The 14,561-nt window shown below is 36.8% G+C and overlaps 2 protein-coding genes across 2 annotated transcripts; both read left to right on the top strand.

Moving 5' to 3' along the window:
- Nucleotides 1-243: 243 nt before the first annotated feature.
- LOC122060878 lies at nucleotides 244-4,997 on the top strand. Its single transcript, XM_042623978.1, has 2 exons — nucleotides 244-354; nucleotides 4,320-4,997. Exon 2 carries the CDS (start codon nucleotides 4,398-4,400, stop codon nucleotides 4,839-4,841), a length of 444 nt encoding a protein of 147 aa, XP_042479912.1. The 5' UTR covers nucleotides 244-354; nucleotides 4,320-4,397; the 3' UTR covers nucleotides 4,842-4,997.
- Nucleotides 4,998-11,181: 6,184 nt separating this feature from the next.
- LOC122060843 (receptor like protein 27-like) lies at nucleotides 11,182-14,079 on the top strand. Its single transcript, XM_042623936.1, has one exon. The coding sequence runs from the start codon at nucleotides 11,182-11,184 to the stop codon at nucleotides 14,077-14,079; it is 2,898 nt and encodes a 965-aa protein (XP_042479870.1).
- The last annotated feature ends 482 nt before the right edge of the window (nucleotides 14,080-14,561 follow it).

Genomic DNA, 14,561 nt, shown 5'->3' with positions numbered 1-14,561 from the left:
TTTTTTTTTAGGTGATTAAAAATTGATTACCAAATGAAGAGAAATACAGGGACTCCCTAGAAAAGGAGAGAGAGCCCTGTTGTATTACCAAATGAAGAGAAATAATGGATTGGAAAACTGCTGTCTTTTAGGTGGTTCGCCCTATTGTATTGTGTCTTTACAGATGAATGCGTTTGGTATATATCTACAAATATTTCAAATGGGTCTTTGATTTGTATCTTTAAATTTGAAATGGTGTTGTAGGTGGGGAAAAAACTCTCAGAGCTTACTCGAGATTCAAGCAACCAGACGTCTGGTTCAGAGCAGGGCAGGTGGCAAGCAGAACTTACCCAAGTAGCAATAGAGTTGATTGGGGTAAGCATCAGGAGGCCCTACATTCAGATTTCCAACTTTGTGTGTTTATGTGTAGAAACAAAATCTGAGCATCCGCATGCCTTAAGAAATTGCTATCCCAACTTCTTTTTAGGGTATAAGGCAATTGCAATTCACTTTACCCATTTCTTGAATTTTGTTATGGAAATGTAAGTTTTTTTGCACTGAATTATGTAGTTTCCATCTTATAGGCGGGCTATGATTTGAGGTGTTGTGGATAACGTGTCATATACATCTTCCACCCTGAGTTATGTAAAGAAAAAGTTCTAGTTTCTACATATCTTGCATTGAACAGGATAGATGAATTTTTCTTTCTTTCTTTCTTTTTTTTTTTTTACTAGGAGGTTGTGCACAACGAACATCAATAGAGAGGACTCTAGGTGGGGGGCACCTTTGGGCTCTTTATCTACGCCACCCTCCCCCTGCAACCCCCCCCTCCCCCCCCCCCCCAAAAAAAAAAAAAAAGAAAAACAAAAGATGAAAAAGTGCTCAAAATAGCCATAGTTGCAATACTAAATGAAGTAGACATAGTTGCCAACGGAGTGAACAAGCCCAAGAAGAAGGCAAACAAAGCCATCCTAGTGACAACCCTCACTATGCTACTCCCCTGATGCAGTCCCCAAATACCCACCCACGGGCTACTCTAATGTCAGACAAGAATTGGTGATTGACACTCGAAATTAAGTCTAACTACTTGAAGGGTCCCGAAGATTTTTCAAGTTGGCATAACTTGGGGGCTTACCTCCATGGTGTTGCTGGCACAAAAAGGGTGGCAGTAGGGTTCAAGCTGGAAGTTGATCTTAATATTGCCCTCTTGAACAAGTCTATGGATGGGTTGAAGGATGAATATCTTGTGCCTGTTTCATGGTGGGTTGAGAAGAATAAGGGGATGGTTCAATGTGCTAATGGTTCATGGAAGTTAATGGACCATCCATGAGGTGTTGATTTTGGGCTTTAAATGTTTTTATATTTAGTGTAACTATGATTTGTATTGTACTTCCATAATCATATCCCAATCTCTATTGAAGACTAGAATAGCCTATTTCTTATATATAAAAAAAAAAAAAAAAAAAAAAAATTGTATTTCTTCATATAACCATACAAATAGTCATATGGGTTTCCACACCATACTTATAAAGTCCTATCAATCAAGAGACCCGGTCCATTGTGGTACCAGTTTAACCTTGAAATATTTTTCATGTGTTAGTCAATGAACACATAACCGAAGGCAATCTTTACTATCTTGGCAGCAGAAACATACACTATGACATAGGTGTCCATAAAGTCTCAAGTACAAGAAATATGATTGAGAAGCTATCCATTAAACCTTTTCATTCTTTTTGGTAAAAAAACTGTAATATTAAGGTAAACAACATGATGGACACAAGGTTAGGGGTGTTAGTTCACATGGTCGCTAAACATCCAATGGTCAAAATAACCACACAACTATGTTATTAAGGCACACACCTCTTTAGATCATTCCTCTTTAACCCCATGTGAACGTTGTGTTTTTTTTTGTACTTATCCCCAAGAGGCTGACCAACCAGATTAGATCACTCCTCTTTAACCCTATGTACAGTTCTAAAAGTTGTTTTGTTGTGGACTAATTTTTGCCTGACTTAAATTAATGTTTGTTGTTAATGAAGAGCAGTGGTCAATTCTGACTATTATGTTTTTCTTGAAATGGTTTTGTTTCTTTGTTCTCTGTTGATATTTTGATTGAGTCTATATTAATGAAAGAATTTTGTGTGCCAATAGTACCATGTACTACACTATGTAGAATTGGTGCTTATAACTTAAGTCTTGTAAAGCACCGATTTATAACTGATTCTTCTATAGAGCACCAATTTATTATTTGTTTAAGTTGAATGTAGATTTACTTTTACAATGGAGTTTGATGATGGCTACAAGAGGCGAAGGAAAATCATAATCTTTGCGACGACTGCTGTTGTTATAGCAGTAGACCAGTATATAAAAAAATATCTGAACAAAGAGCCATACCGTTGTGAACCCCTACGCGGTATTATTGAAACAGAGAGAATTATCGGTCACACTGATAAAACCTATCGAGAACAAATAAGGTTAAGCAAGAGGGTTTTTTTCAGTTTAAGTCATTTGATTAGGGAGAAGGGTCTATTGAGGGATAGCAGATCTGTGCAAGTGAATGAACAACTAGTATGTTTCTACAGACAGTAGGACACAATGTTAAAAACCGCGTCATTGCACACAAGTTTGGACATTCTGGTGAGACTGTAAGTTGGTACTTTAACCTTGTATTGGGAGTAATCATTAAATTGTATCCGATACTATTGAAACCTCCAAATGTTGCAGCGCATCATCGAATAACAAGTAATGAAGGAAGATTTTACCCTTATTTCAAGGACTGCATCGGAGCCATAGATGGATCCCATATCCCTGCGTGGGTGCATCTAAACGACCATCCGAGGTTCCGTGATAGGAAGGGTGATATTTCCTAAAATATTCTTGCTGCCTGTGACTTTGACATGAAATATATTTATATTCTTTCTGATTGGGAAGGGTCAGCATCAGATGCTCGAATCTTAGACAATGCATTGCACAGAGACGGTGACGGAAAATTGGTGGTGCCACGAGGTAAATATTATCTCGTTGATGCTGGGTATACTAACCAAGCGGGGTTCTTACGGCCATATCGAAACGTTTGATACCATCTGAAAGAGTGGAGAAATTGTGATCAATCACCAAATGATAAAAATGAATTGTTTAACCTGAGACATTCACAATTAAGAAACGTGATTGAACGTTCATTTGGCCTCCTGAAGTCAAGATTCAAGATCTTGAAAAATCAACCAGAATATCCTTTCAAAACACAAGCAAGAATTGTGTTGGCATGTGTGCTGTTGCACAACCACATTCTTACACAGAATAAAGTTAAAGAAGAAGAGCGACGGCTTGATGAAGAGGATGAAGAGGGTGAAGAAGATAGTACTAGTACCCAATCTACCCCTCACCAAGTAAATGATGATGTTGAAGATGATAGTTCTGATGGCGAGGATCATGTGCAGGAGAATGGTGATTGGGATCTATTTCGAGAACAAATTGCTGACTAGATGTGGGCTGATTGGGTGGCAGACGATTTGTCCAACTCAGATTGAGTATTTATGAACTAAAATATTTACTATTGATTAATTTCTATTTGGAATGTATTTCTGATGTGGACAATCTTAATTTTTTTTGCATGGCTTGGGATGACTGTATAACTTAAACATACTTGGTTTAAAATTTTGTGTTGTGGGATGCATGTATGTGGACTATTAACTGAATTGCAATGCTAAGTTTATGGATTTCCTAATTAGCAATTGTTATTATTACTTGGTTTAAAATTTTGTGTTGTGGGATGCATGTATGTGGACTATTAAATGAATTGCAATGCTAGGTTTATGGATTTCCCAATTAGTAATTGTTATTATTGCTTGGTATTAATGAAATATACTCACATTGTATTGTATTATGTTGTATTTTGTTAGTTTTGATGTGATGGAACCAACAGGAGATTCTAATAGTAGGTCACGGGACATTGCTTCATGGCCTAGTGCTGTTTCTCATTACATGTTGGAGTGTATATTGAAGCAGTACAAGAGTGGTAAGAGAGGAGATAATGGACTGAAAAAATAACAGTTCATTGAAATTGCCAACCAACTGAAAGAGAAATTATTTACTAGTTACGACTGTGAACAAGTGAGAAACCACTTCCGGATTTGGAAGCAAAGGCTTAGAGCATTGGGTGACCTACAGAAGCAAAGTGGATTGGGTTGGAATGCATCTGATATGAGATTTGATGCTCCTCAACACTTCTGGAATGACTATAGGGTATAATGGAATTTCTTAAATTATAATTTCTATATAATTGTATTTTTTTTTTCTTATTTATAACATAAGCACATTGACATTGTCCTTTATATTGCTAGAAAAAAGAACAAAAGTATTGGAAGGAACATAGTGTGCTCTCAATTCACCTTGAAGTTGGAGCTTTGCTAAGGAAAGAGATGGCAACTGGGAATGATTCAACAGTCCCCTCTGAAGCTGCCACTGAAGTTATAATGGATGTGACAGGTACTCAGGTTGAGGGAATAGGGAACAATGATGATGTTGACTATGAGCCTATTGAAGCTGAAGAAAGTGTTCCTTCCACTCCCATTGGTAGTACCAGTCATTCTCGAGGAAGACCTCGTGGGTCTGTCAATAGTGGTAGAGAAAAGAGGAAGAAGGGTGCAGTTGAAAAGGTGGTAAGTCCATTAAAATCGATTGCTAACTCAATCGAAAAAATGGTAATGAGTGAATCTCAATCTGAATTTGGGAGAGCAATTATAGATGCTGTTGATGCCATTCCAGACCTCAATTTCCAACAAAAGTTTAAGGCCAAGAAATATTTCATGGCCAAGAAGAATTCTGCCATTATCTTCTTGGAAACAAGAGTAGAAAATAGGTGAAATCTACTTGAGATGTACTTGCCAGAGATTGAGAAGAATTGAGGTGACAATAGGAAGTGTGAAGAATTCTAAGACAATGGTGTGTTTGGTTGATGTAACTTGATATTATGTTAAGTCTGTGATAATATTTTCTATTCATATTTCCTCTCTTGAAAATGTTTGTGTTAATTTACAGATGACATCGAATGTGTCCGCTTGTGCTATTGCGAAGTGTGATTACTGTGGGAAAGATTATTCAATTTTCACTTCTAAGTCAGGGTCACATGTTGGAAGAAAATTTTTTAAATGTCATTGAATTACCCCTTCTTCATGTGGGTTGACCATCTTAAGATGTGTGAGTGTGGGAACGGTCAATGCAAGGTCAGAACTGCGAAGACAAGTGCAAATTATGATCGATATTTTTGGTGTTGTCCACAATCAACTGGGTTATGAATTTCTTAAATTATTTATTTATTTATTTTTTTTTTTCAGATGTTTAAGATCTGACTGTTTGTTTCCTTATATTCTTATAAGATGATTATATTTGCTACATAGGTTGAAAAAAAAAGGTTGTGGAATGTTCGAATGGATATCAAATTCAAGCCCAAGTTGTTATACTTACCAGACTCCACCTCGGTCATTATGCTCGGAAACTTCAACTTCATCATCTCGTTCCCCTTCATCAGACTATATCAAAGGATACTTGAACGGTGCAATAAAAGAATCAGAGGGTCATACGAGGATATTGAGAGATGTTCTTGACACACTCAAGAAGCTTGATTTAAACAAAAATGTAAGATGAACTTTTTTGGAATTTTTTGGAAAACAAAAAGTCCGAATCCATTGTAATGATATTGAGTTCATTATCAAATTTTTTTTTTTTATATATATAGAAAGACTTAATTATCATTTAATAGTACTTGGATGAACTCAATAATATATTATACCTTATGCTTCTTCTCTCATTTGGTCCTAAGTACCTATATTACTTGTATAAGTCATTGGAGAGTATTGTTTCTACCCACTTTGAAGAAGATCTATCTCCATAATCCAAATCATGCTCTGGTTTGGGCAATTTTCAGATCTGAAGCATATGAAATTACTGCTGATCTGACCAATAGATCATGATTCTGTTTAGTTATGACTTAATTTCTCATATATAGACTTAATTTCTCATATATAGAGGGCTGCTCTATCGAGGTTTGAAGGCCATCAATAATAGAGATGTCCATCAGTTAAAATTTTCACATATTACCATAAAAAAGAAAAAATAAAAAAATAAAAAATAAAGTACATGTGTGGAACAAATTTTAGTTTTTGGTTTTGTTTTTTGGATTTTTTTTCCTTGCCAACAGAACATGGGTTCAAAGACTCAAAGGTAACCAAACAGTTTACACTCAGAATCAATGGGTAGAATCAAGGTAACCAAACAATTTTTCACTCAGAATCAAGTGACAGAATCAGGGTAACCAAACAGTTTTCCACTCAGACTCAAATGACAGAATCAAGGGAACCAAACAGTTTTTTTACAAAAAGGAAATTATTCCAAAGAAACTCATTCATATGAGTTAGATCCAGAATCCTGAATCCTTAGAATCTGATCCAACGGATAATTCGAACCAAACGCCCCATAAGTGAATTGGGAAGACTTATTAGATGGAGTCTCACTATTTAGCACTGTTTTAAGTTTTCAAGATACTTGACCAGGATTTTGTTTGTTTGTTTTTCTTTTTTTTTTACGTCACTTGACTTCGAGTCAATAGACTTGAGACTTGACTTGATTTTCCAAAAATGGTTTCCACTAAGTTAAATAATTAAGGATGAGATTTTTCATTTACCGTGGTTCGTCAACACTATACAATAGAAGTGGGGGAGGGGGGATATAGGGAGAGAGGAGGTCACATCAAGACCCTTTCATCGTTCAACCACCAATGAAGGAAAACTTTGTACAATAATTAATACGTATGACAATAAGCGAGTGTTGAAAAAGTAAACACAAATAAATAATGGTTGACATGAAAACAACCACAACTTAAGCTTCTTTCTAGTCTTTGGAAGGTTAATTTCCTACCGTTTCCTTTATTCTATCAAAAATATTTGGATCAATAACATTAGATACATAAAGTTGAGTCAATTTTCAAACGTATTTAATGGGTAAATGAATTTGGCTTCCAAAGTTTTGTGGAAAAATGGATTTGAGAATGTTAATGTACATGAATAGTTGGGTGTGACAATGTAATCTACGAGGAAGGGATCCAATGTTTCCTCGAATTTTCAAACATGAGGTGATTGGAAGACCTGATGGTGGTCACACAATAAAAATTCCATTGTTATATGAAAGTAACTAATCATTATGGCGTAGCCCATGGGGCATAACTTGATTAACAAGTCTAATATTTGAAGTTCGACTATTAAGAAAAAAGGAAGACCAGTTATATTTTTCTTTCATTGTGGGTCATTGAGGAGAACTCTATCATGAAATGCCTTAATAACCTCTTTTTTTTTTTAACCGAAAAATGTTCGAAGTATTTTTTGTATTATTCTTAGAGTCTCATCTAAATATCAGAACTAATAAATGAATGGGTGAAGGAAAACATGGTTCTTTAAAAAAACGATCCAATTGAAGTATCACAAGGAAAAGTACATACTGAAATTAAAGGGTGTACATATTAATGCTTAAAGAATCATGCAATTTTTTTGTTTTGGTCAAGCTATTCCTAGAATTTAACGGGACATTTAGTGCAATATTTTCATATTTTTATTTTAGGAGAGGGTACTGGATACACTCCAATTAGCCGCCCAATAAGACATGGACACGTGACACCCAACTAGAGGGGATCTCCAAAATAGATAACTAGGACACCACGTGTCAATTACGAACTTCAGATATCGGATTGTGATAAGATTAGAGTCCTCTTCGGGTAGCAAAGACGTACTAGAACTCTATCTACCTAAAGGGGGATAATACCAGAAAATGGAAGATTCTCCGTGGATGAAGGAAAACATTAAGGATGGAGTCCTCCAAAATCGCCCAAGTTCACCAAGAGTAGAAAGACTACGTCTCCTAGTAGGACTCTGGAGGGGGAGAACCCTATAAGAAGAAACCCGGAAAATAGAACTAGGTAAGTCAACACATTCACGCCATTATTCTATGAAAAAACAATGTTGCACGAGTCTCTAACTTGGGCATCGGAGGACTAATCCCCGGAGCCACCTCCAGGCCTTTGCCTTCTGTGCTTGTGTAGGGACGCTCAACCTTCCACAGATTCTGAGCAGCAACAGTACCCTAACAAGCAACGTGGCCGTTGTGCCAGCATAGGACTAATGAAATCACAAGTGGAAACATCAAAAGGGATAGGATTTCAGCTTTACATGATGTGTTTTAAAGCCTTGAGGTCCATGGGTTAAAAAAGACAATATTGTGCCAAGATTAATGGGGCTGGGGCATTAACTTGGATGTCACAATGATTATCGACAAATTGACAAGTGAGAACTCTGATTCTGAGAAAAAGAGCCAGAAACCCAAAACAAGGACGAGAGATTTCTCTTATTCGGGATCAGCTTCCATTCCGTTGTAGATGATCTCTTGGACTCCAAATCTTCTTTCTCCTTTTCCTTGATCATGAACAAAAGTCTTTACGACTCGTACAACACATGCCATTTCAAAGGATTATCAGATCCTGATGAAAAGTCCTCCAAGGGAATGTCGAAGCTGAGGATGGCTCTACCTGAGACTGGTTATTCTAGCAGAATAAGTACATTAGCTCCTTGGAAGTAAAAGGGTTGTTTGTATTGGTGGTGTAAGGTTCACCAAAATCGTCACTCTACGGTGCCGGAGTTATGTAGTTAGAATTTGTTGGTCTCCGATTTTAGCAAATCTGACTTACAAGACAACTGATCAATAAATCGGTATCGATTGTGTTAAGGAGTTGACCGATAATCAAGTTAGCCAAAAATTGACGACCTTGTACTAAGATCAGTCAGAATTACATTTTCATGGATCGAGCAGATTGACCAAATACAGTCAGGTAACTGATCGTGACATTTGACAGTCAGATGACTAATTGTAGCTTTGTACAATCAGTTTACTGATTGCAACTTTTTATGGTCAGTTTGACCGATTGTCAATCAACATGATTCGTACAAACGTGGTTTAGTTCCAAGAAAGTTACAAACACATGACTTGAGTGGTTAAGGGAGTTATGACACCATCAAGGGAGTGTGATTCAATAACTACTCTACTAAGGTGACACATAGGTTCCTATAGTTATGAAAATGCTAGAAGAGTAGGATCTTTCAAATAAAACTATAAAAAGGGCTTCAGTGGAAGAAGAAGGGATCTCCAACCGATCAAATAAACTACACAATGCATCAACTATCTTTTTCTTTTTCAAGTAGAATAGTTTCAGTTTGTATTTTTACATTTCTTTAGATTAGTTTTACTTTGTATTTTTCTCAATAGGTCAGTTCTATTGCTTAGCCAAGACCATGACGGTCGGTGCTCCGTCATGATTGTCTCAAAAATCATGACAGCTCGTGTTTCATCATGGTTTTCCTTAGTTTGTATTCATGGCACTCCCTTGCTTTTCCATGATCGATGTAATGTATTGTGTTCTTTTTTGACCAATTTTAATGGATGGAGTTCTTCTTTTATTTATTCCATGAGTTTGCTTTTTATTTTTAAGTCTTTGGACTGATCGAGGCAGAGAAAGACCTCACTTTCTCCCTGATTAGAAGTCAGTCGATATTCTATCACTTTTCTCTCGAGTCTATACGACTCTAGCATGCCTACACATCTATCACTTTTCTGCTGTGTGGATTTGCTGCCAACAGAATCAAAGCATGGTGGATCTGCCGATTACTTGGTCAATTATAGAGGAAAAGAAGCTTGGTCGATCGGCTGATTACTCGGCCATACCTAAAAATGATCAAGGTTGGGAAACGAGCAGGGAAAGCCAATAGTGCACTGTGCCCGGTACCCATGACCTGATTCTTAAAACCATACCATATATGGATTTTTTTTTTTTTTTGGGTAGGATGGATGTTTCAAGGAGGCTGTTTGAGCTCTGACACAACAAAGATAAATGAATGGAGTTGCTAACAACCCCTCCCCATCTCTTCACACACACATTCTTAAAAAACGGAGAAGTACAAAGCTAAACTTATTAGATTGGAGATGGAATATTTAGAGTTGCTTAAGGACGTGTATAATTGTACTATTATATGTGTACCACATCCCAAATAGGATGAATGTGTAGTTGCTTACTAGATCCGCACAATACAGAGATTTAACGAGGTTCATACACAAATGTGGTGTGATTCGTTCTCGAGCGAAGAAGAATATATTTCACTATGTATAAGAGAGATTTACACAGAAACGATGGTGAGAAAACTCGCTCTGAAACCCTAGCTTGAAAACCCCCCAAATTACAATTAATTGCTCAACATGATGATAGTACATTACATAATCCTTCAAGTCACGGGTCGATCCATTGGGTCGAACCTCTCTTTCATCCCAGATCTCAAGAAAAAAGAAAAAAAAAAATAAATAAACCTCATTTAGGTTGCCACCAAAATATGTCGAAGTGATTCATTCTTCAAAACGGATCAAGAATTCGAGACAAACTTAATAGGAACTCTATTTTTGAGTACCATCTACTGCATCCACAAGATATTTCATGCAAATGGTGTGAAAAATTAGACAATTGTAATCATCTTGATTTTGATTTCTTAAATTGTCACTTAAATTTCTTAGCCACCACACAACCAACAACAACTGATTTTGATTTCATAAATTGTCACTTAAATTTCTTAGCCACCACACAACCAACAACATTAATATATCAAAGTATAAACCGCAATTTTATGTAACCAGAGCTTCAAGAAAAGTAAAAGAAATTTCTCCCTAATCCCACATATTCAAACAGATTAAAGAATGAAGAAGTGGATGAAAAATCCGGATGACTAAAATAAACTAAAATCATTATGACCACATTTGAAGGAGAATCCTGCCATGGGAATGGAAGAGGACGAAACTCGATCACTAATCAAAATCCAAATCATTAGTCACTTGGGAAGACTTGGACGGAATCTTGTTACAATGGCATATGTATGGGGTCCTTCTATCCTATCTTGTGTCTATAAATAAGAAGGGTCTCATTATTAAATTTTCAAACCAAACTTCTTATTCAAAATCATCCTTGCTTTATAGTTTCTTGGAAGGCATAGAAATATGTCATCCTTTTGGTGGTGTTTCCTCGTCTTCTTATTAACTCTGCTTCAGACTTGCTTTCTTTCGTATCCTTCTTCTCCCCAGTTATGTCACCTTGATGAGAGGAATGCTTTGCTGCAACTAAAGCAAATGCACTATCATTTCCATCCAAAATCCAATTACCATCCTCTCAAGTCTTGGGATAATCCCAATACTGATTGCTGCTACTGGGAGGGCATCATCTGTGATATCACCAATGGTCATGTCATTGGCCTTAGTCTCTCTCATTCATCACTCTATGGTTCTATCCATTACAATAGCACCCTCTTCCATCTTCATCACCTTCAGATGCTTAAACTCTCTGGGAACCATCTTTCAGGGTGTATTCCATCAGAAATATCACAACTCACAGATTTGGTTTCTCTTGATCTTTCTTTCAACCGATTTGGGGGCCAAATTCCATCTGAATTATCACGGCTGACTAAGCTCATTTTCCTTGACCTTTCTGGCTATAGGTTTACCCAATTTGAAATCTCTACAGACTGGTTTTCCCAACTTGAAATCCCTACAGATTGGTTTTCCCAACTTGAAATCCTTGATCTTAGAAAATTTGTTCAAAACCTATCTAGCTTGAGAGAGTTGCATCTTGATGGCGTGAACTTGTCAGCTCCAAATAATAGGGATTGGTGTCACCCGTTATCATCCGCACTTCCTAACCTTCATGTGCTTTCAATGAGGAATTGTTCACTTATAGGCCCTTTGGATGCATCGATCTCAAGCCTTCGCTTCCTCTCAGAGCTCTACTTGGACTTTAACCGAAATCTCTCTTCCATTGTACCTAGTTCTCTGGTGAACCTCACTTCTTTGACTGATTTTAGCCTCTGGCATTGCAACTTTTCTGGACCAATCCCACCTTCTCTTGCAAACCTTACTCATCTTACTGAATTAGATCTTTCAGAGAACAGTTTCAGTGGTCAAATCCCTTCCTTCTTCAGGAGAAACTTTCCCAGCCTTGAGGTACTCTGGTTAGAAAACAATTTGCTTCAAGGCCCCATCCATTCTTATCTATATTTTCTTCCATCCTTGCGTGTGTTGGACTTATCTGATAATCAATTCAGTGGGATAATAAATGAGCCTACTCACAACATATCTTCTTTTTCTAGTCCACTAAAGTTTTTCTTAAGTGGAAACCACTTGAAAGGACAAGACCTGGTGAGATCAATTTCCAAGATCAATGGAACATTTGAACTCCTTGACCTTTCATTCAATGACTTCGGCTACCTAATGGAAGGTACAAATCTTTCTTATGATTGCAGTCACAACTTTATCAATGCTCAAATTCATGAATTGTGGATGATATCTTGCAATCTTAGTAAATTCCCAGATTTCCTTAGGAACCAAAAGGAATTGACTTATCTAGAACTTCCTAGCAATCGAATTGGTGGTGCCATACCCAATTGGATATGGCAAAAGAATTTGTCACGAGTAGGACTTTTTAACAACTCATTGGCACGTCTGGAATTGCCATTACCTAATCACTTCTTCAACATTGAAATACTTAATCTTCAATCAAACATGATACAAGAGTATCTACCAACAGCTTCCAATCAATCTAATAGTGAGTTTGAGTCTTCCATCTTAGGGAATCTCACATCCCTTCTCTCTAAATCCAGTTTCCAATTTTCAATTTCAGATAACAAATTAACTGGAAAAATCCCTTTCTCAATCTGCAATGCAAGTAATCTTGATTTTTTGGATTTGTCCAATAATCAATTGAGTGGTACTGTCCCAACATGCCTCGGTAGTAGCAACTTGAGGGTGCTAAAGTTAGAGAGCAACAAATTAATTGGAAAAATCCCTTTCTCAATCTGCAATGCAAGGTATCTAGATATTTTGGATTTGTCCAAAGACTTCTTGAGTGGCACTATCCCAACATGCTTGGGCAATAGCAACTTGGGCGTACTAAATTTAGAGAGCAACAAATTAGATGGACCCATTCCTCCCGCTTTCAAAGATGGATGCATTCTACATACACTCAAACTCAATAATAATACGCTTCAAGGAAAAGTTCCAAGATCATTGGGCAACTGCAAGGAACTAAAGGTGTTAGATGTTGGGTACAACCAATTGAATGATACTTTCCCATATTGGTTGGGAAATCTCTCAGCGTTGCAGGTTTTTGTCATGAGATCTAACAAATTTGGTGGTCCCATTGCTCAACTTTCCCAAGCTGATTCTCCCTTTCCAAGCCTACATGTCATTGACCTCTCTTTCAATGGTTTTACAGGAAACTTACCATTGCAATATATTCTTCATTGGAAGGCAATGATGACTGCTGAGAACAATTCAGATTTGAATTATATCAGTTTCCATGAAAAGTTTTCCGACAACTACTATCAAGATACAGTTGCTATTGTATACAAAGGACTATACCTGGAAATGACAAGAATTTTAACAACCCTCGTCACCATAGATCTATCCAACAACAACTTCAAAGGAAAGATTCCAGATGCTTTGGGAAATTTAAAAGCACTTAAGGTACTCAACTTGTCAGGAAATAGCCTCATAGGTCAAATTCCATTTTTTTTAGGGAATCTAAGTGAACTTGAGTCGCTAGATCTTTCAAGAAACAAACTTTCAGGAGAAATCCCAAGGCAATTGACAAGTTTGACCTTTCTTTCAGTCTTGAATGTATCATATAATAACCTCGTAGGAGGTATACCACAAGGGAGCCAATTTGACACCTTTTCAAATGATTCCTATGAAGGAAATGCAGAATTATGTGGGTTGCCTTTGTCAAGGAAGTGTGGAATATCTGATAGAGGATTACCTCCAGCATCAATGTCCCAACAAAATGATGATTCAAAACCTCTACTTGATTGGAAATTTGTCGTAGCTGGGTATTGCTCTGGTTTAATAATTGGATTGGTTGCTGGACAACAATTGTTTTGGAGAAACAACCAATACTTGGGATGTATTTTGAGAATCAGAGGATCCAAGCAGATCAGAAAAGGAAGAAAGAGGAAACACCACAATAGAGGGAAATGAATCAATGTTAAGCTTTGCCTAGATATCATTTTGTCACCTGATGGCTCTGGAATAATGGTGGTTTTTACCTCCTTTTCTTTTTCTAAGGGTTCTGCTGATGGCCATGCCGAAGGTAGTCCCTTAGTTAAAGTTGTGGGTTCCTTCCTCTGCTGATGGCTTTGCCGAAGGTGGAGGTTTGGTTCCCTTTTGTAATAGTTTTTTGTTTGTCTAGTAATCATGTACACCATTGCTTTATTTCTAATATATTACTTTGCTGATCTTAGAAAAAATAAAATAAAAATCAATGTTATGCATTAGAATAAATGAGATTGAGTATTATATCAAAATAAAGTGTTTCCATTTTTCCATTGCATTTTAAACAATGTTGGAAAATTGGGTTTTGACTAGAAAACACACCCAAATCGAAAAAAAAAAAAAAAAAAAGAGATGTCTGATCAAGATTCATGAAAACTCGCCCTATGTGAAAGGAAAACAAAACTCGT

The sequence above is a fragment of the Macadamia integrifolia genome, chromosome 14, assembly GCF_013358625.1.
Source record: "Macadamia integrifolia cultivar HAES 741 chromosome 14, SCU_Mint_v3, whole genome shotgun sequence".
Lineage (NCBI taxonomy): Eukaryota > Viridiplantae > Streptophyta > Magnoliopsida > Proteales > Proteaceae > Macadamia > Macadamia integrifolia.
Note: the sequence above shows the minus strand (reverse complement) of the source record. Positions and strands in the feature narration are given on the sequence as shown.